The sequence below is a fragment of the Hypanus sabinus genome, chromosome 8, assembly GCF_030144855.1.
Source record: "Hypanus sabinus isolate sHypSab1 chromosome 8, sHypSab1.hap1, whole genome shotgun sequence".
Lineage (NCBI taxonomy): Eukaryota > Metazoa > Chordata > Chondrichthyes > Myliobatiformes > Dasyatidae > Hypanus > Hypanus sabinus.
The window spans coordinates 45020928-45043812 of record NC_082713.1 but is presented as its reverse complement, the minus strand read 5'-3'; the positions used below and the strand labels follow the sequence as shown (position 1 = coordinate 45043812).

Genomic DNA, 22885 nt, shown 5'->3' with positions numbered 1-22885 from the left:
TATGACCAGTACAAAAGGGACAGGTTGTACTTGAATCTGGGAGGGATGAATATTCTTGTAGGCAAGTTTACTAGAGCTGTTGGGAGTGGTTTAAACTAATATGGCAGGGGGATGAGAACCAGTTGATAGAACTGAGAATGAGCCAGCAGTTTTACAAGTAAATAACGGATGTAACATGAATGTAAAAAAGGACAAGCCGATAATTGGGTACAAAGGCAGGCAAAGCAGAGAGTTAAATTTGTACCACAGAGGCAAAATTCAAAAGGGCGAAGAATGCAGGACTGAAGGTGCTGTACTTAAATGTAACATTCTTTTTGTGATCTGAGTGTTACTGGCATGAACATTAAATGTTGCCTATCCTCAATTGGTAAGCCATCTTTCTGAACCACTGCAGTCCTTCTACAATGGAGGAACATAAAGGAACCGTTAGGAGTCAGTAATCATATGATCGAATTCATACTGCAGTTTAAGAGAAACAGAACACCTGTATCAGAATCATAAAGGAAATTACAGAGATATGGGAGAGGAGTTTGCCCTGGTGGATTGGAGGATACTGGCAGTAATGATGATAGAGCAGTGATGGCTGAAGGTTCTGGGAATAGTTCTCAAGGCACATGATAGTTACATCCATCCCAGAGGAAGAAATTCTCAAATGGCAGGGATAGGCAACTGTGGCTGACAAGGAAAGTTAAGGACTGCATAAAAGACAAGGGCATATAGGGTGGCAAAAGTGAATGGGAAATTGGATGATTGGGAAGCTTTTAAAATTCAACAAAAGGCAACTAAAAAAGCTATAAGGGAAAAGATGAAATATGAGGGCAAACTATTGGATTACTGGAAAATTATGGCTGGTGATGTAGCAATGGGAGACAAAGAAATGGCAGATGAACTTAATGAGTAATTTGCATCAGTCTTCACTGTAGCAGATACTAGCAGTGTGTCAGAGGTCAGTGAGTGCTAGGGGGCAGGAGTGAGTGCACCATTGCAATTACAAAGGAAAAACATGCTAGGCAAACTTAAAGGTCTTAAGGTGGATAAGTCACCTAGACGAGGTGAACTTCATCCCAGAGACCTGAGAGAGATTGTTGAAGAGATAATGGATGCATTAGTCATGATCTTTACTTAATTCTGGACTGCAGGATTGCAAATGTCATTCTACTCTTTAAGGGAAGAGACGAAAAGGAATTGTAGGCCAGTTAGCCTAATCTCACTGGTTGAGAAAATGATGGAATCTATTATTGAGGATGAGGTTTCGGGGTACTTGGAGACTAATGATAAAATAGATCAAAGTCAGCATGGCTTCAGTAAAGGGAAATCTTACCTGACAAATCTGTTGAGTTCTTTGAGGAAGTAAGCAGCAGGGTGCACAAAGGAGAGGCAGTGGATGTCATTTACTTGGATTTTCAGAAGGCATTTAATAAGGTACCATGCAAGGGTGCTAAGCAAGATAAAATCCTATGGCATAACAAGAAAAATACTGGCACAGATAGATTGGCTTACCGGCAGCGGCAGTGAGTGGGAATAAAGGGGGTTGTTCCTGTTCAGCTGCCAGTGACTTGCGGTATTCCTCAGTTGTTGGTATTGGGACCACTACTTTTCACATTGTCAATTATTTAGAAATAGAATTGATGGCTTTCTGGCAGTTTGCAGATGATACGAAGATAGGTAAAGGGGTAGGTAGTTGCTGAGGAAGCAATCCGATTGCAGCAGGATTTAGACAAACCGGAAGAATGGGCAAAAAAGTGGCAGATGGAATACAGTGTAGGGAAATGTATGATAATGCATTTTGGTAAGAGGAGCAATTGCACAGACTTATGTAAAGGGGGTAAAATTTCAAACATTAGAGGTACAGAGGGACTTGGGAGTCCTTGTGCAAGACTCCCAGGTTAATTGACATGTTGAGTATATGGTAGAGGCGGCAAAAGCAATGTTGGCATTTATTTTAAGGGGAATAGAATATAAAATTAAGTAGATAATGCTGAGGTGTTACAAGACACGCTCCAGGCCACACTTGGGAGTATTGTCAACAGGCTAACAAGGATTATTCCAGGAATGAAAGGGTTAACAATGAGAAACAATTGGCAACTTTAGCCCGTGCTCACTGGAATTTAGAAGAATGCATGGGGATCTCATTGAAACCAATCAAATGTTGAAAGGACTAGATAGGGTGGTTGTGGAGAGGATGTTTCCTGTGATGGGGGTATCTAGAACTAGGGGGCACAGCCTCAAAATTGAGGGGGGACCTTTTATAAGAGGCAAGGAGAATTTTTTTTAAGCCAGAGGGTAGTGAATCTGTGGAATGCTCTGCCATAGACTGCAGCGGAGGCCAAGTTTGTGGGTATATTTATTAAGCAGAAGTTGAGTTTCCCAATTGGTCAGGGCATCAAAGGATATGGTGAGAAGGCAGGTGAGAAGGGTTGAGTGGGATCCAAGATTAGCCAAAATGAAGTGTTGGAGCAATGGGCTGAATGGCCTAATTCTGCTCCCATGTTTTATGGTCTTGTAATGTTATGAGAGATATAGATAGTTAAGAGTCTACTTTCCTTGGTTGGGGTGATTAGAAGTTGCCAGCTTAGGTTTAGAGAGGGGCTGACAAGTTTATTTTAAAACTCAAGTGGAATGAGCTGCCGTAAGAACTAGTGGAGGCAGGAAAATAACATTTAGGAATCATCAGGACAGGTAAGGTATGGAGGTGGTGGGGGGGGGGGGGAAGGTTGTGGTGAATAGAATTAATGCTGGCAAGTGGGATTAATATTGATAGGCATGATGAAGGACCAGCTTTTATGCTTGCAACTCTTATGACTGAAAATTGCACAGTTGCTCCCTGAATTACCCATTTTATTGCCTCCTCTCTAGACAGTACATATTCTGCGGACAGAACTTAAATAATCCTTAAGGTTTATAAGTGTCAGTTTCCAGCAGCTATCTCACTTTTGTTTTGATATTTTTCTTTGTTGAATGCACAGTAGAACTCATTTTCAGGGTTCTTAAGGATCCACATTATTACCCCAATTTTCATCTTTCTAAATTGTGTTTGTTTACTTTAGCTAACAGGAGCGTTATTTATTTAAAGGCAAGAAAATAATTTGGCATTCATCTGATGTAGTATTTATAGGTAGCTTATGTATTTACTGTGATGCATTTATGCATATACTTACGGATTCCACCACAAAAGCATTCGTGCAATTTCTTGCTGTTGTCACTAACAATCATTCAATTATGTCCACTTAATTGATGTATTTTTTTCTTAAATAGAAGTTTTGCTGAACATGTAATGGTGAGCTCCTAGTTTCTATCTACATATTTTAAGGCTATTCAGCAAAGCAGTTGCAATTTTTTTGGGAAAAAATATTATGCAACCAGCTACAATTGAAAGGAAAGTCTCAAATTGCTGATAAACCTTCATTAGAGCATTAAATTGCAAAAGCTGATGGGAATGTAGTACTTTCTGCACAAGTTTCAGAATTTCAGCATTCACTATTTTTTCTATTGGCTGTAATCCAAAATTAGGTACACAACAACCAATTATCCCTGATTTTTAAGGCACACAGATGAACATTCAAGGAAAACCTGACACAAAAAATGACCAGGGGTGAAATGGCTCATTTTATTGTGTGATACAAGGATGTTACTTTACAACCTTAATACAAATAATCTAATAACTAGCTGTAATGAGATCACTTATTACAGGAAATATGAAGACATAAGTAGCTTCTTTATTACATAGTTGGTGTCAATGAACTATTTGAATGACATGACATTTATCTTTGCAAGACTTCAGACACAGGTACACAGGCTGAACTAATCTAAGTGATAAGGGCATAAACTTCATTAAAGAAGAGTGGGTTAGTGTCTTACTGCCTTTCCAAAGATTTTAAACTGGCAAATGCATACACAGACATGAGAACATTATAATTGTTAAGTATTTACAACAAAAAGACAATTGTTCTAAATATTCAAAAAATACATAACTGGTGGAGGATGCTCAGGTACTTTGCCTGCAGATATTTTCCATTCTTTTTGGCTGTTTTCAAATTATTCAACAGAATATCCTTCATCACTGGCCTCCACAGATTGCATTAGAATACCAACAATCGTTGTCATGACATATAGGAAAACTGCATTTTGTATAACAGTTGCAACTTCATCCTTACAAACCTTCACCATCGAATGAAGCTGATTAGACATGGTAAAGTTCAAATGGAGTATTCACTGAGTGACAAAATCAACCCATTAACTGTGTTCCTATCCTTCCAAATAAGGGCGTATTGCTCATTTAAGTGTGATTAAAGATGCAAATTTCAAACGAGACACAGTGAATCACTGTACTTTAGTGATGCTGTGATCATTTTCAAATATCCTATATCCTGTAACAATGTTTGAGCATAGAATGCTACATCCAGAATCCTACATCAATTATTTATGGCTCATTTCATTTATCCAGCTTTTTATTAACATTTTATTCTATGCCAGTTAATTTCTAAATAGAAATGGAGGATTTCTGGAACCAAAAATCTCTAATTATTTAAGGGGACAATGATATCATACTCTCTAGTTACAGGTATAAAAATATTTACCAGAACTAGGTTAATTTCAAGTCGACCAATGAGTTAAAATCAACCATTACATTTTAATATTTTCCCCTTTGGCTTAAATAAATAGCAGCTAGAATGAAGAAAGAGCATTGGTCAGAATCTGTTTAATCTGCACCTCTGGTAGGACTATGATAGAAAATGCTAAATTAGCACTAACATTATATCAATTTGAGGTGACCTTATGCACAGCATCCCATAAAGAATATTTATACTGGAAGGAACATGGGCGGCTCAAGTGTGCATCACACACAGTCTTATAGGGGGAGTAAGCCAAAAGCTATGATTAGTTGAAAACAGTAATTACATCAAAATATTGTCCATAGCAAATACATTTAAGAATTCACATAATCCACTAAAAGGATTCCAAAATTGAGGCATTCACATAAATACTTTGCTGTAAAACTGAACTTACTAAAGGACAAATCTCATGAAATATCAATATTAGCCCCTCCTAAATCTAAACAGGTACACATTACGCCTTTAGTACAGAAGCTGTGCAGAATCTATACATAACTATAAATTGTAACTCACCTGGAGAATGTTTACTAGTAAACTGTTAATTCACAAACTAAGCGGTGTACAAAGCTGTTATTTCAAGTAATATTTATTCTATTTTATCACTGATCTTGCATTAAAACATCCTTTCAACTACAGCAAGGCTATTCAGAAAGACTCCATTTAGTCTCAGAGCATTGTGGCTCAATACAGAAAATTATAATCAAACACCGTGATCACTTGGATATTTTCATCAACAAATAAAATTCTCAAATATCCTTTCTCAGCAAAATCATAAACATTACTACATATTTAACACTTTTTATGAAAACTGCCTATGAAACAAATATTCGTTTAGAATACAAAATCGCTGATTAATTTTGTAAATTAAATCTATTGGGGCTATTTGAAAAGAATCCTCTATTTTGATATCGACCAAGTAACTTAAGGAAATAGTAATAAAAAAAAATTCTCTATTGTTTAACCATTTCATCACATGTCACAAAATTAATTTATAAAGCATAATTTTTCTTAGTTATTTGAAGAGTACCTAAAGCCATAATCACTGCCTTCTTTGGAAGGAAGACTGAGTGGCTAATCAGAGGAAAATCTTTAATTACTTCAAAGACCACTGCATTCCTCGTCTGCACTTGAGCTCCATATGCTTGTGCACATATGATAAAGCATGAGATATATTCAGAAGATGTCAAATAATTAATCCTGCATTGCATCTTTGCTCAATGATAGAAAAATTAAGACTGCTATGCCAATGGATTGTTGGAAGGCTGCTCCAATATATTACAAATCACCCAAGGCAGCATTCTAGATCAATTAGATACCAAGAGTCTTGTGGAACACATGTTGCTCTGATACTCTACTACCATCATAAAAGCATTCTCTGTGGTCAAACCAACATCAGCACCTCAGCTCATACTCATATCAGGACTTCATCACAGACAATTTTTCCTTTTTTGAAAATCTGATACAGCAACATCTTTGCATATTCACACAAACATTTTACATCGTGCACACATTTCTGTACAATGTAGAGGACTGCATCGCTCAGTGTTAAGAGTGCAATACATAACATAACAAAATCAAACTCGATCTCAGATCTTAAATAAACCATGCAGCTGAAGGAAATGAAATTGAATTTTCTGAATGAAGCTCCTGGTGTGTTTGACACCTCGGTAGCAGCACGTTCACACATTACCGAGCCAGCACACCATTAAGAGGGAGCAAGGTGGCTAGTCAATGACTGTAATGCAATTGGTGATGCTGGCTAATAAGGAACAGTTTGATTGTGCCAGCATTAGCAGGAGCAACCACCCTCGTTGATTGGCGGTTCAGGTGGTTTCTCCAGTTTGATGTCAATCACTGTGTAGCTAGAGTTAAGGAAATGTTTATCTTAATATCCTGCATCTATACCAAGGATATAGAATAATCATGGCAACCCCTAACCAAAGTATATATACTAATAATTGCATAACTTTTTTTTTCTTCAAACGTAGCCCCAGCATTTCTTTGTATTGATTTTGATAAATTCTGCTAAATTCTTTAGCCAACTGCTCTAAAACAGTATTTTAACCACATGTAAGGCTCAATGATATTCAACCTGCTTGGGCAACTCAGTAGCAACTTGTAGAACTCTATCAAATTGTTTATTTAGACTAGCATGTTCTACAAGGAGAGAAGGTTCATACGATCCACAAGGCCAAATGGCTCCAAAAGAGGGGGAGTCCAGTGTACAGCCATAGTAAGTGGAAAGTCTTCAGCACTTGGAGAAAGCAAATTTGTGTTTAATTTTTAGGATCTGTTATATCTGTCATTAGTATCACGCGGGAATTCAAATTTACCGGGAAGAGAAACAACATTAATGGCTGGGCCAAAGTAGGTTTGCAATCAGTTTGGAAGGAGATTAGTGCATAGAGTTGAGGATTTCTCTGGTCCCAAGTAAAAGATAAATTAAAACAGTGCTGATGTCCATGAGCTATCAACCACTCAGTCAGATCCCCCCCTTTTAATGTGTTATTAAAGATCGCTTTTGTATGAGTAGCCTGTGCCTCTCATTGCTGTTTCTCCCTACAAAAATGACAAGATTAACCACTTGTTCACCTTGACTATCACAATCATTCAATACTGCTGACCCACCACCATCAATGACCACCCAAATCTTAGCATCGTCTGAAAAAGTACGATTTCAGTTGTCAAGTTAAAATGCTAATATGAAAGCATACAAATTACTAGGTCTAACTTTGTTTTGAAACCTTGCCAAAAGATTACCAGCAGTGGTTTTCCAAACCCCCAACATGTTGACATCTTGTTTGAAGTTGTGGTTCTTTTAATAGACAATAGACAGTAGGTGCAGGAGTAGGCCATTCAGCCCCTCTAGCCAGCACCGCCATTCACTGTGATCATGGCTGATCATACACAATCAGTACCCTGTTCCTGCCCTCTCCCCATATCCCTTGACCCCGCTATCTATAAGAGCTCTATCTAACTCTCTCTTGAATGCATCCAGAGACTTGGCCTCCACTGCCTTCTGGGGCAGAGCACTGCACATATCCACCACTCTCTGGGTAAAAAAGTTTTTCCACATCTCTGTTCTAAATGGCCTACCCCTTATTCTTAAACGGTGGCCTCTAGTTCTGGACTCACCCATCAGCGGGAACATGCTTCCCCTCCAGTGTGTCTTTTAACTTTACCTGCTGCTTGAGATATTTATGTGCATTCTGTGAATCCAAGCAGAATTACCAAGCTATCTGACAGGACAAAGTTCTCTCATTCTTGAATTATTTTCAAACTTGGAAGTTATTAAAAAAAATTATCTTGCTCATAGTTCAAGAGGGTCTTACTGTAAAGTCACCAGAAGTCAAAGCAAGTTCACCCAACCCCAATAAATAAAACACGAATGTCATGTGGAATAATTATCAGCCTGTTCAGCAAATTAGTCTGTTTTCTTTTTGCTCAGCTATTTTTGGCCAAAGCAGCCCATGTCTGTGACTTTCTCATCAAAATTCCTCCCCCACCCTGCCCAACATCATCCCTCTCACCACTAGTCTCTAAACATTATTGTAATCATCTTTGGGCAAATAGCTTGATTCTCATTTCTGCAAAATTAAAACAGGATATGATTGTTCTACTCAACTGGAAGGAATCAGAACTGGATGTGGCTCTGCCTCAAGGAACCAAAGATTAATCTTTCAAAAACAGTGAAAGAAACCACTTGTTATAGTATTCGAATCTCATGAATTTGAAAATCAGTGTACATTCATAACTTTATTCCTCCCTGTTGGTTCCAAAATGGGAAGCAGTAAAATAGTCAATTTTGTAAAAGAACTAACTTGGTACAAATTGGAAGCAATTAACTGAGCAACAGGTCAATATCTTGCCATGACTTGGAAAAGGAAAAACAGGAATGTATCCCATATTATGGGATGTTGACATTTCAAGCCAGCATTTACATTCTCAATCTAGCTAAGATGATTATTATTAAGTGCTATCCTAACAGACAGAATGGAAACAACCAACCAGTCTTGTATGACTTTGTTCTAACTTATAACTAGATATTCTTAAAGGATACTGTCTTCTTTGCTCTTTTCAGGTGCATTGTCCATACCAGGAAGTGCAGCAGCTACACGCCGGAAAAGCTACAAGAAAAGAATGAAAAATTAGTGACTAGGGAAAGGTTATCATGGTCAACAAAAGTCAAACTATGAAAACAAAATAACATTAGTTTTAGGGGAGTACATAGTGTCTATAGTCTATACTTGTCACAATCTGTCCTAAGTTTGCTTTAAAAAGTTCTTTTTTGGTTCTCTATCACAGGCTTGCATTAATTAAATTAATTAAAGGGGACAATGAGGAGATTTAGGAACTCTGACTTGAACAACAGTCAATGTAGGAATAATTTTTTGTGGGGGGGGTGTTAATATTACAGAGAAGTAATAATTGCATTTAGATACAGCTTTTGAAAGAATTCTGAAACCAATGAAAAACAAATCTGAAGATGGAATAAGCTGGAAACACCTATTATCGTTTGTAGTGTAGAACAGTCCTTCGGAACTGAGGGAAAGTGTTGAGCGTTTAGAGTTTAAAGCAAGCTGAAGGACGGTGAGGAAACATTTAACAGGGTTTTCTTTTCACAAATGATACTCTGCATACTTCACAATAACCCGTTTGTAAATTTAGAGCAACAACTGTTTGGTACAAATCAAATTCTAGTCAAATTTTAAATCCCTTTCAATTTCACAGACATACCTGCTTGACATTATATCCTGCTTTAGCACTGGTTTCAATGTACATTACGTTTAGCTCCCTGGCTTTCCTCTCACCTTCTTCCATGGAAACCTGCCTACAACAATGTAAATGCAAAAAAAATTAGCAAACAATCTAACTGTAAGGAATTGTAGCATACAGTTAACTGTATAAATACCAAAAGGAACAAAATCTTTTCTATTATACTTTATTTGTGCCAAGACATCATGATTGATAACTGCTTACTCTCTCCCTTCAAGGTTAAAAGATAGTTGGCAAAACACAATGAGTTTTGATGTCACCAATATAGTTTGTTTAGTGCTTCTAATCATGGCCCAACTTTTGTGCATGTTACATGGTTTAGTTGGTCTTAAGTTTATTTGTAGGTATCCTTCTTCTACTGGCTAAATGGATGCTACCAAAAAGCTTTTATTAAAGAATTACTAAATATACTGGCAATTCAATTTTCCAGAGTAGGCAATCACAATTTGCAAGGATGTATCTCATTGCTTAGCATGCAAGCTCCTTTTCTAATTTTTATATCTCATTGGCAAGTGCAGACTTGTTACTAACTTGGTGTAGAATGATTTCTGTTTCATTTCACTCTGTCTGAATACTTTGCTTATTATACAAGATTTTGAGTATTTTTTAGAGCCTCATCCTCAAGAATACTATGTTTTATTAAACCTGTAGTGCTCACACCCCATGTGGCATGCCGCCCAAATTACCTCCTCACTACAAATCAAACCTGCAGCCACCACTATATCACAAATCAAATAAAACTGCTGAATGTCAACATAAGTTCACAGTTTTGGATAGTCTACTTCTGAAGATCCTACTCAAAGATCTGAATTTTGACAAATGATTACTTAAAAACTGGTGATGTCACATTATATGGTGCAGATCTGAGGAGAGGAATACCTATAACTTGATAACCTGGTTTTACAGTAGAATTAACTGTTTAAGATTCAGCGCATACCAAATTATTCCATCTTTAACTTCAATTAAAAAATAATACATGTGGAAGCATAAAAGTACATCCAATACACCGAACAGCTGTTACCTTTTATCTGCCAAATCAGTTTTATTTCCAACTAACATAATGATGACATCACTTCCCCTTTCTGTCCGTACATCATCAATCCACTTTGAAGTCTGTTGGAAAGAGTTCAAATCTAGAGATTGTAGAGAAAAAGTGAAAAGAAAGACAGAATCTAAGAATATATCAATGTAATTTGATAAATTTAAATGCTAGCACTGGCTGTTACTAACCAACAGCAGACATTACATTGGTAGCTTAATGTGGAACTCAATTCCATTCTGCTGTGCAATGTGATCACTTTCTGCCAAAATGGTAAAAGCCTTTGCATAAAATTGAAAGATTATGAAGAATTACTTGTCCTATTGAACAGAAATTAAAGGAAATCTGGCAAAAATAAACCAGCTACTCTCAATTAAATTGCTACTTGAAATGCATTCTCGTTACTATGATGGCTGAAGGTTTCTCCCATCATTGCTCTATTCATAGTAACACACACAAGATGCTGGAGCAACTCAGCAGGTCAGGCAGCATCTATGAAAATGAATAAACAGTCGATGTTTTTTGGGTTGAGACCTTCCTCAGGACAAAAAAGGAAAAGGTATACGTCAGAATAAAAAGGTGGGGAGAGGGGAAGGAGGATAGCTGAGAAGATGATAGTTGAAGCCAGGTGTGTTGGAAAGATTAAAGGCTGAAGAAAGAATCTGATAGGAGAGGAGAGTGGACCATGCAGGAAAGGGAAGGAGAAGAGCTGGGAGGAAGAGATAGGCAGGTGAGACGGTTCAGACTTGGGAACAGAAGAGTGGTGGTGGTGGGAATTTTTTTTTAAACTGGAAGGAGAAATTCACATTCATGCCACCAGGTTGGAGGTTACCCAGATGGAATTCAAGTTGACAGATTAAGAAAATGGACAAAGTAGCAGCAAATGGAACATACTATCAGGAAATGTGTGGCCATGCATTTTGGTAGATTAAGTAAAAGCATAGACTATTTTCTAAATGGTGAGGAAATTCAAAAATCTGAGGAGTAAGTTGGTCTTGGGGCTCCTTGTACAGGATTTCCTAAAGGTTAATTTGCAGGTTGAATCGGTAGTGAGGAAGGCAAATGTAACATTATCATTCATTATGAGAGGACTAGAATACAAAAGCAATGATGTAATGCTTTATAAGGTACTGGTAAGGCCTCACTTGGGAGTATTGAGGCCAAGCCATTGGGTATATTTGAGGCAGAGGTTGACAGATTCTTGATTAGTCAGGGTATGCAGGGATACAGGGAGAAGGCGAGAGACCGGGGCTGAGAGGCAAATGGATCAGCCATGATGAAATGGCAGAGCAGACTCATTTGGCCAAAGGGCCAATTCTGTTTCCTATACGTTATGGTTTCTCATTATGGTATTGTTCCTCCACCCTGAGGGTAGCCTCCTTGATACGAGGCAGCCATGGACAGAACAGGAATTAAAATGTTTGGAGGATGGAGCAGAAGTGCTTGACAAAGTGGTTCCCCAATTTAGGAAGGGAATGTAGAGGAGGCTACATCAGGAGCACTGGGCACAACAGAGTTATGTCTTGCATGAATTGCTCAAAACTGCTGCAACTCTTTCTATCATCACTTTACCCACAAATCCATTCCACTCTTTTGTACTTACTTTTATTTTCCACCATCTCCAGTGTTTCCTATATGACTCTCCCTAAGCATTAGTTTGATCAATGGTGGGATTTTTAAACTGAATATTTGGTCTTCTATATCCCAAGAATGAAAAAGATTGGATATTGTTACCATTAAGGCACCAAGAGTGATACCAAATGATAAAAATAGGATGTGTTCTTCAGAGATGCTGACAATAAAAATTAAAATTGCAGTGAAACTGCTCTAATATTTATTTGCCAGTTCTAAATAATTTCACAAGATTCTACAAGTCGATAAAGTGGTAAAGAAGGCATACAGAAGGCTTGACTTCATTGGTAGGGGTGTTGAGTACAAGAGTAAGAAAATCATACTATATAAAACTCTAGTCAAACTGTACCTGGGAGTAAGTTCTGATTGTGCCTTTATAGGAAGAATGTGTAGACTGTGGAGAGGGTGCAGAAGAGGGTATGGGCTATAAGAAAAGGTTGGACAAACTTGGTTTGTTCTCCCTAGAACACTGGAGGTTGCCAAGGAAACATGATGGAGGTTTATAAAATTATGAGAGATATAGATAGGGTAGAGAGTCCGAATCTTTTCTTCAGCATAGAGATGTCAAACACTTTTTTAAGGTTGGATAATTCATGCAGGTAGGTGCTTGGAGTAGGTCACCAAACGTAGTGGTGGAAGCAGTTAGGTTGAGTTTAAGAGGCTGTTAGATAGACACATGAATATGAAAGAAATGGAGGGGCATGGATGATACACAGGACCAAGATGATATTTAATTTAAATTGGCATGAGGATCAGCACAACATTGTAGATAAATAGCTTGTCCAGTGCTGTACTGTTTTATGGTAATTCTTGTTGCAAATGACATATGAGATAATATGAACTGCAAGATATTCATGATTAGGTACATAACTGACCAGAAGGTGGTTAATTCTTCACATCTGTAATTAGGAGATAGATTAACATTATAACACACTCTGTTATGTTTTCATGATGTACACTTTCAAACACTGAAACTTTACTGCAAGTAAAAATTATTTAAATTCCTCTGTCCTGTGCCCAGCATGTAAGTGCAGTTACAAAGAAAACATGGTAGCACCTCTACTCCCTTAGGAATTTGCAGAGATTCGGCATGACAACTAAAACTTTGACAGACTTCTATAGTGTAGTGGAGAGTATATTGATGGACTGCATCACAGCTTGTTATGGAAACACCAATGCCCTTGAACACAAAATCCTACAAAAAGTTGTGGATATGGCCTAGTCCATCAGGGGTAAAGCCCTCCCTACTACTGAGCAGATCAACATGAAACAGTATCACAGGAAAGCAGTATCTATCACTAGGGACCTCCACCACTCAGGGCCTGTTCTCTTTTTGTTGCTGCTATCAGGTGGTACAGGAGCCTCAGGACTCACACCACCAGGTTCAGGGACAGTTGTTAGCCCCTCAAGCATTAGGCTCTTGAACCAACTTCACTTGCCCTATTATTGAAATGTTCCCACAATCAACGTACTCACTTTCAAGGACTCATCACATGGCCTTGATTTTTATTCCTTATTTATTTATTGTTATTATTTTTCCTTTTTGTATTTTCACAGTCTGTTGTCTTCTGCACTATGGATGGACACCAAGTTCAGGCGGTGTTACATTGATCCTGTTAACGTTATAATCCTATAGATTTATTGAGTATGCCTACAGGAAAATTAATCTCAAGGTTGTACATAGTGACATATGTATTTTGATAATAAATTTACTTTGAATTTTGTAGGGATTAGAAGAGAAAGCAGCATTTTTTCCTGCAAAAATATTTGAACACTATGATTTCAGTAAGTACATGTGCCTGTTTACATATTTAGGGTTTGGAGGAAGAGAAATTTATACTTGAAAATGTTCTGCCATTATTTGCAGCAACTGCACCACTACAATATTAGGGATACTGCGCTGTTACTGCATCTTTATCATGCTATTAATAAAAAGCACAAGGACATTAACCATACTCTATTGTATTAAAAAGCTCACCAGCTGTGTGGTAAACAGAAGTACAGCATGCATAGGAACATAGTGGAGTAATGGAAAGTAGTAGTAGGAATTTGCACTCACTTGTAATATCATAGACTACAACAGCAATAGTGGAGTCACGGATGTAGCTGGGAATCAGACTGCGGAATCGCTCCTGGCCGGCTGTATCCCAGAGCTGCAGTCGAACCTGCAGAGACCAGGTCCAGGATAGCAAAGACAGAAAAGGCAAGGGGAAAACGAACAGGATCAAGGACCAATCTCACTCAGCACAGTAAAGTGCCACTCACTCAGAGTAGGTAAGAGTCATAACTCTCATATATGAATAAGAGTCTCCACTATTGTGTTTCATGATAATTGGATTTAGTTGCAAATTAAAGCAGTTAGAAAGACTGAAAAGCTCAACCACAAGCATTCTACATCAATCTCATCTAAGGCCTGCACACTGGCATATGCTGCATCCCATGAGTTTTTTTTAATAAAATAATTGACAACTGTTCAAAAGCATAGGGATTTGATGTATCAGGTGTTGAATTCCATAGGATTTATTGTGAAAATTTAAAATAGTGAATTTGATTTTTGGAACTTGAATCTCCTTCAATTACAGCTACAATTTATACAAGTACATTGAATGTGCAAGCATAGAATCTAGTTCAATACTCAATGCACATTTGAAGACAGATACATCTCCTTTGCATGTCTGCTTTCAACAACAGTTCACCTGATAAAATCACATTCCCATCAATTTTCTATTGGATCACTGCAACTACTATTATTTCATATAATTCAACTTGTGATGTAAGTGACATCACATTATGTTTCATTTGACAACACAAATGAGATATCACAGCTTCTATCCTTTCTATCACAGGCCTCAGAAAGATTGCTGGGTTAAGACAATATGAATGCAATTATTAGAGCAAGACAAAGATGAGAAATAGCATTTCTGCAGCAAAGATGCTGTATCAATATAATTCAAGGACATTGGATTCAGGTGGTAGAGCTTTCTCTTTGTCTTTAGCACCTAGTAAGATTGTTTTCTTTAAAGATGTGCACCCTGGACTGCTTTAACATTGTGCAGCTAAATCCAGAAATACATAACCCTCAGGTCAGAATAAACAAATCTCCTCAGTGGGCAGCTGATTTAAAAGTACCATTTATACAAGAGTTTGTTTAGTTAAGTATGTTCAAAGTTACAGAGAAGTGAGAAAGTAGAAGAAACCTTTAACTAATTTGAATATAAAGGAGCCAGAGTTGAGAAAATCCATGCTGTACAGGAGTAGAAAGCTTTCAGGGGCTGCTTAATAATGTTAATTGATTCAAGACAAAAATCTCAGAATGGTTTACCCTTCACCTTAGGTTATAAAGATAAATTGTTCAGTACCTCACATGAATATCTAGCTCGAGAGAAAGGTATTGTACTAACATTGATGTTTCAAAACCCATTAAACAGAGCAGGTATTTGGAGAGAAAAAGTGCGTTAACTGCCAGAAAGCCCATAAATTGCTTAAATTGCACTGGAATCAAAACGCACATATACTGAATACCTACTTGTAATATCAAACACTACAACAGCAGCAGCCGAGTCACGGATGTAGCTGGGAATGAGGCTGCGGAATCGTTCCTGGCCAGCAGTGTCCCACAGCTGGAGTCTGATCTGGGGTGGAGGAGCAGAGGGGAAAAAACCAAATGGGAAAACAACACAGGAAAAATATACTAAACGATAAAGTAAAACAAAATAAAGAATGCAGGGAACCTATAAAGATGAAAAGGTGATGCCTTTCCAATTGACCAGAAACCTCTTAAACACTGCATTAATCCCAGTTTCAAACTTGAATGAAAATTTTTGAAAATATATTAAATAGGTGACCTGTATTTACTGAATCCACTAATGTGTTGAAGCCCAACTGAAACCCAAACTGCCACATTCATGAGTCAGTCCCTTAAATGAAGAAAACTTTCAGGTCAGCCATCCTATATGTCAAATGGTTGATTTGCAATTTACTGAAATCTTACAATGGCAATTCTTAATGAAGTACTGCTCCATGAACATTAGCCTCTCTTTGATAGCTCACCCAACTGATATTCTCGACATGATACTAGACAGTAAATACCAACATGCTATTCGACCAGAGGTATTGCAGTTGAGACCAAACACTCAGCCCTCAAGTGGATACTTTCCAGCAGAAATCTCTAAATAACCAGGAGCAAGAACTTTAGCTGATTTTACCTTCTCTCCAAATAAAAGCTGTAAGTTGCATGGAAGAGTTCTACATTTCTCATCAGCCCACAAACAGACCGTAAGCCAAAAAAGTGATATTTTTGTATCATGTTCAAGCCAACAAGCAACACTCACCTCCAGCATTTCCTTGGACATATTTTGTTAACACCAAAAAATTGGTATCATTGCTAATACCTTCCTTTCTGAGTTGGCAACATAATAAGGATGCACTGCTGTAGGCATCCCTGAGATTGGAAATATAATGGATGAAATCAAACAGTATCATGTGCCATTCCAAACATCAAGGGCCTGAAGTAATTTTGAACAATACCACTGCTAGACTTCTATTTGTCCATAGGCAAGCTCTTTTACAGAATGTGTATGATCCACAACTGGAAATGGTTCTCTGACTAGCTATGTGAAAGGCCAATTGAGTTTATCTACAAAGTTTCTCCTCCATCATGAAACACATGATGGAACTGGTGAGAATGCGGGGGGGGGGGGGGGAATCAGCAGGATATTGCTTAGAATGCAGGCTTTCAGCAATGGGAAAAGAGTGGATGGGCTAGTTTTGCTTTCCTTGGAGTAAAGTGGTTGTAGAAAGCCCTAATCTAGGAACACAAAGTTGAGGGGCAGAGATCAGGTAGACAGTAAAAATCAGAATAATATTTTTTATAGAACATAGAAATCTACACCACATTAACAGGCCCTTCTAGGAGAAGGAAAGCTGACCTCAAACTACTACTGCCTCATGGGAAAGGCTTTGGGAGTAAACTCCGAGGGAAAAATCCATTGAACATTGAGTTCAATGCTGACTGGCAATTCTTGTAACACTGCTGGTGTTTGGGCTCATCAGCTGTGTGGAGAGGGGGAGCTTGCTACATTGGCAATGTATCTAGACAGCCAGGTGCAATAGGCACGGTCAAATCTGACCAAAGGAGGCCTCACTCACTAATATATTAAATAGTGCAAAAAAATAGAAATAAAAAAGTAGTGAGATAGTATTCATGGGTTCAATGTCTATTCAGAATTCAGATAGCAGAGGGGAAGCGGTTCTTGAATCATTGAGTGTATTTAACACAGGTATCTCTGAGCAGGTGACATGAGTTGACAAAGTAGATTTAGAGGGGATGTGGCCCTGAGATTTAATATGTACTGCCTGATGATAATTTGAAATGCAAAGTGCAAGGGAACAGGATTATTATAGACAGGAAAGTTATGGCTAATTTGGGCACAGTAGGCTAAAGGGCTGTTTCCATGTTGGGGGATTCTATTAACCAGCATAATTTTTTCTTCCAAAAGTCATTGGGTGCATTGTCTATTCTTGCTTTTTCACTAAAGGTTCTCTTGGATTAGGATCTTGAATACAATTAGACATCATATATTCCAGCCTTTAAGAACAGGGAAACAAATCTTTGCAGAATATGATTTACCATCGATAGCACATTTTATTTTAAATCAGCTGTCCAATTAGTATCAGCCTAATGAGCTGTCAAAGTAGAGATATGGCCAGTAGGAAAGGGCAATACATGTCAAAAGTATTTGGCTTCAACCAAAAAAATGTGCTGTAACAAAGCCAAGACAACTAATATCGTGCACAAAGTATGCAAAATTTATCTCCAGAGGTCAATGCAATACAGACGAGGAACCAGGGATCCCATTGTTCAATGCTTCTCAATGCTGGCCACTCAAGATTAATGAAAGACAAATTTAGGGGAAACTAATTTATGAGATAGGATGTCTAATTTTCAGCACTACGAAAAAGCTCTCTTTCAAAACATTTTCAAATATTTTAAACCTATCCATCTTAATGAATTTTGTTATATTTGTAGGAAGAATTTTTTCAGACTAATAATGCACCAATAAAACATCAAATGTACTTTGCGAGTTTATAACCACTGACATTCAAATAGAGCACAGAGGATCATGTAAAAAGGAGATCAATGCTGCACTGAAGGAGTATGAATAAGATTCAGACTTGACATGTAAAAATATAGTGGAGTAAAGCACGTAAAGTTAGCAGATGTAATTTATGACTGAGTGGCTATACAGAAAAGTATCACAGACTAGTAGTTCAGAAGAACCCATCACCTACACAAGGCAAGTACAGAAGGGATACAAATGTAGCCCTGTCATAGTCACTTGGAATTAGAGGGCAGCCCACAAACGGTAAGCTAGAAACATGGAGTAAAATAAGATGATTATTGTACAGGTTATTTACCCTTTAAAATCCTCGCAGAACTTATTCAATTCCAATAATCCACTCTTTTTCCACAGCCCTGTAAATTATTGCCTCTTAATAACCAGTTCTTTTTTGGAGCACCCTGAAGAATGATTCCCTCTATTACCTTTAAAGGTGGAATATTGCATATTTTTATCCATCAGTTCTTAATTCTATTCCCTCAAATCTCCCCTGGATCTTTCGTCCAAAAATTTCAATCCATGTGCCATCTGTTACTGGCAACAAGCTTGCCTCTTTATACTTAATTAGATGTCTTGAATTTGCACACCTCCCATCAGATTTCTTTCCAAGAACAGTAATCCATTTTCTCCAGTCAAGTAAACTATTGTAGCAAATCTCTACTGTGCTCTCTATCGTTACACACTTTATGTTGTGACTAGAATCACATAATATTCTATTTGTGTTTTAAATACAGTATTATGCAGGTTGAACATAACCTTCTTTCCTTCCCAGGCTTTGCCTCTACGTATGAAGGCCAGACCCTTATGTTCTCTCAACATGTCCATCACATTCAAAGATACAAATCGAGATTCCGGAGTTCCTACACATCCTTTAAAAACATGCCTTGCCTCAATCATTTCATTATATCACCTATTAAATGTTATACTTCACCTGCCAATCTGCCTGCCAATGCGCTGTTACAACCTTTTACTGTTCTCGTGGTTGAAAATACCTTCAACCTAGAGATGTCTACAAATATTGAAATCCTACCTTACAAACTAACTTTCAAACCACAAATATCTCAAAAGCATTACTTTTAGCTCTGGCCTTTGGTGAACCATCGCTACCTATCATCCACCAACATGAATAATATCCAATCAGCATGAGACTTTGCCTTAAGACTATGCTTACACTGATAATTTTAATCCATTGATTTATTTTTACTAACTAATCTTTTGGTGGGATTTTTATCTCTGAAGATCCCTATAGATGCTAACAAATGGATGAAAAGTATTAAAAATAATGCTCACATTTCAACCACTTTCTCTGTTAGCCTTCTTAATAGAATATATAATAAATACAGTGGCTTGCAAAAGTTTGGGCACCCCTGGTCAAAATTTGTTCCTGTGAATAGCAAAGTGAGTAAAAGATGAACTGATCTCCACAAGTCATAATGTTAAAGACAAAACATTCTTTTCAACATGTTAAGCAAGATTAGTGTATTATTTTTGTTTTGTACAATTTTAGAGTGGAAAAAAAGGGAGCACAATGCAAAAGTTTGGGCACTCCAAGAGATATGAGTTCTCAGATAACTTTTACCAAGGTCTCAGACCTTAATTAGCTTTTCAGGGCTATGGCTAGTTCACAGTCATCGTGAGGAAAGCCCAGGTGATGCAAATCCCAAAGCATTAAAATAAATACCCTAATTAAGAAATGGCAATTAACAGGAACAGTGGAGGTCAAATTGAGGTCTGGAAGACCAAGAAAACTTTGAGAGAACTGCTTGTAGAATTGCTAGAAAGGCAAATCAAAACCCCTGTTTAACTGCAAAAGACCTTCAGGAAGATTTAGCAGACTCTGGAGTGGTGGTGCACCACTGTTCTACCGTGCAGCGACATCTGCACAAATATGACCTTCATGGAAGAGTCATCAGAAGAAAACCTTTACTGTGTCCTCACCGCGAAATTCAGAGTCAGGAGTTTGCAAAGGAACATCTAAACCCAAAGTACACTGCAGATGCTGTGGTCAAAACAACACGTACAACATGCTGGAGGAACTCAGCAGGTTGGGCAGCATCCGTGGAAACGAACAGTCAATGTTTCGGGCCGAGACCCTTCAACAGGACAGGAGGAGGGAGCAGGGGCCCGATAAGAAGGTGGGGGGAGGGTGGCTATCTTCTTATTGGTTTTTAACCTGGCACCAACCAGCCTTCTCCTTCCCATCCTCCCTCTAAACAAGCCTGACACATTTTGGAAGCAAGGCCTGTGAACTGATGAAGTTAAAATAGAGCTTTTTGGCCGCAATGAGCAAAGGTATGTTTGGAGAAAAAGGTGCAGAATTTCATGAAAAGAACACCTCTCCAACTGTTAAGCACAGGGGTGGATCGATCATGCTTTGGACTTGTGTTGCAGCCAGTGGCACAGGGGACATTTCACTGGTAGAGGGAAGAATGAATTCAATTAAATATTAGCAAATTCTGGAAGCAAACATCACACTGTCTGTAAAAAAGCTGAAGATGAAGAGAGGATGGCTTCTACAACAGGATAATAATCCTAAACACACCTCAAAATCCACAATGGACTACCTCAAGAGGCGCAAGCTGAAGGTGTTGCCATGGCTCTCATAGTCCTCTGACCTAAACATCATCGAAAATCTGTGGATAGACCTCAAAAGAGCATTGCATGCAAGACTGCCTAAGAATCTCACAGAACTAGAGGCCTTTTACAAGGAAGAATGGGTGAAAATCCCCTAAACAAGAATTGAAAGACTCTTAGCTGGCTACAGAGAGCGTTTACAAGCTCTGATACTTGCCAAAGGGGTGTTACTAAGTACTGACCATGCAGGGTGCCCAAACTTTTCCTTCAGGCCCTGTTCCTTTTTTGTTATTTTGAAAGTGTAGAAGATGGAAATAAAAAAAGTAACCTTGCTTAAAATATTAAAGAAATGTGTCATCTTTAACTTTATGCCTTTTGAAAATCAGGTAATCTTTTACTCGCTTAGCTATTCACAGTAACAGAAAATTTGACCGGGGTGCCCAAACTTTTGCATATCACTGTAAGTCGCCTGGTATGTTCTTGCACCCTTTTTGTAATGGGAACATTAAAAGATTATTTGTAGGTTTTTCTTACCTCTCTCAGCATCTTTGCATGCATCCCACTATGACTATGTAATTTACTTAAGCAAAGCCAGTCTTACAAACACCTTTATTGATATTCACTTCATTAATTATTTCTGGTACTTCAATTTTCATATCCTGTCCCTAGGTAAAGACTGATATAAAGTATTCATTAAATATTCCAGTCCTTATTGGCATACTGAGGTACTGTTTAGAACGGAGAGTTAATGTCTGACAAAGTTGACAAAATTTTAATTTCATCGCAGGCAATCCAGGGATCTAAGGATATCTGTTCATATAAATTGGGAAAGTTATCAAGCCCCAAGGAGCAATTATCCTAGAATTCTAAACAAATCGGGGACAAACTTCCAAAAGTGCAAATGAAAGTTTTCCAGAGTGATAATAATGCCAGAGGGCCAAAAGTCTGGCAAATATTAAACTTAATCAAGAAAATGATAAGGAACAAAAGATAAACGATTGAGTATTTTGATTTTGGGTGAACTATTAGAGATAAAGATTGGAAGTTCCAAAAAAAAAGCATTGCTACATGGGTAAAAAAGGATTGTCACTAAGGGTCTGTAGAACAAAGTCTGTGCTTGATTAATTGAACAATTCATTTTTTTAAGGAAATCAACACAGAAATGGATATTACATTAATAGAAGGCATTAGATGCAATGCTATGGCAGTTTATGTAATTAAAATTTAAGTTATTTAAAGAAATACAGAAGCATTGATAAAGCTGGTTGGGAACAAAAGCAGACAAGTTTAAACAAATGTATTATAAATTGAAAAATCCAGTGCTTACTTAGAATTTCTGCTGGGAACTAACATTCACAAAGAGAAGTAGAAAATATTAGTCATGAAGCAAAAGGTTAAAAGTGCTATTTTGCCTTGTGTTACCCAGTGCCAGATTAAAGGAAGTTATGACTCGCCTGTTGATATCGTAAGTAGCTCGGTTAATAGCAGTTTTCTCCTAGGAATTCTTCATTTTGAAATGCAAGCTTAACTGGACATTCTGTGGACATGATTAACTTTTGCCAGTTTAAAAAGTAATGAATTACTATTTTTTGGATATGATAGGACAATAAGATTGACCCTTCAATATGATCAGTGATTGGGATACCATTATGCTGTACATAAATAGCTCTTACACTTTATCATTTAACATAATATGGTCAACTTAAAACAACATCAGTGAATCAGACTATTTTAACTGCCAAAGTGGTTCTCTTAGACTCTACCTATTTGATAAGATGATTACTAATCCACTGTGGTTACATACCAGACTGGTAAATGTCTGACAAGAAAGTTGTGACCAAACAGTTTTTGCATGGAAACAACTCTTGCAAGTGGTTACACGAGTGAATCTGCAGATACTGGAAATAAATAAAAACACAAAATGCTGGCAGAACTCAGCAGGCCAGACAGCATCTATGGGAGGAGGTAGTGACGATGTTTCGGGCCAAAACCCTTCATCAGGAGTGAAGTAACATGGGATGGTCGAGGGAGGATAAGAAGTGGGGGGAGGGATAAAGTAGAGAACTGGGAAGTGATAGGCTGGAGGGAAATGGGCTAGAGGGGAAGGTGGAGAATTATGGGAAATAAAAGAG

The 22885-nt window shown here is 37.8% G+C and overlaps 1 protein-coding gene across 2 annotated transcripts in view; it reads right to left on the bottom strand.

The window, feature by feature from the left end:
* Window positions 1-3585: 3585 nt before the first annotated feature.
* Window positions 3586-22885, bottom strand: part of rab41 (RAB41, member RAS oncogene family) — a 38142-nt gene continuing 18842 nt past the window's right edge. The window contains exons 4-8 of one of the 2 annotated variants that reach the window (XM_059977049.1): window positions 14120-14225; window positions 10411-10522; window positions 9351-9444; window positions 8674-8740; window positions 3586-6467 (exon numbers count right to left, since the gene is read on the bottom strand). In XM_059977049.1, the coding sequence (XP_059833032.1) occupies window positions 6403-6467; window positions 8674-8740; window positions 9351-9444; window positions 10411-10522; window positions 14120-14225 (444 nt within the window). In that variant the 3' untranslated portion in view covers window positions 3586-6402. Of the gene's footprint in view, window positions 6468-8673; window positions 8741-9350; window positions 9445-10410; window positions 10523-14119; window positions 14226-15586; window positions 15693-22885 lie in introns of both variants that reach the window. The other variant, XM_059977048.1, reaches the window with a different exon arrangement.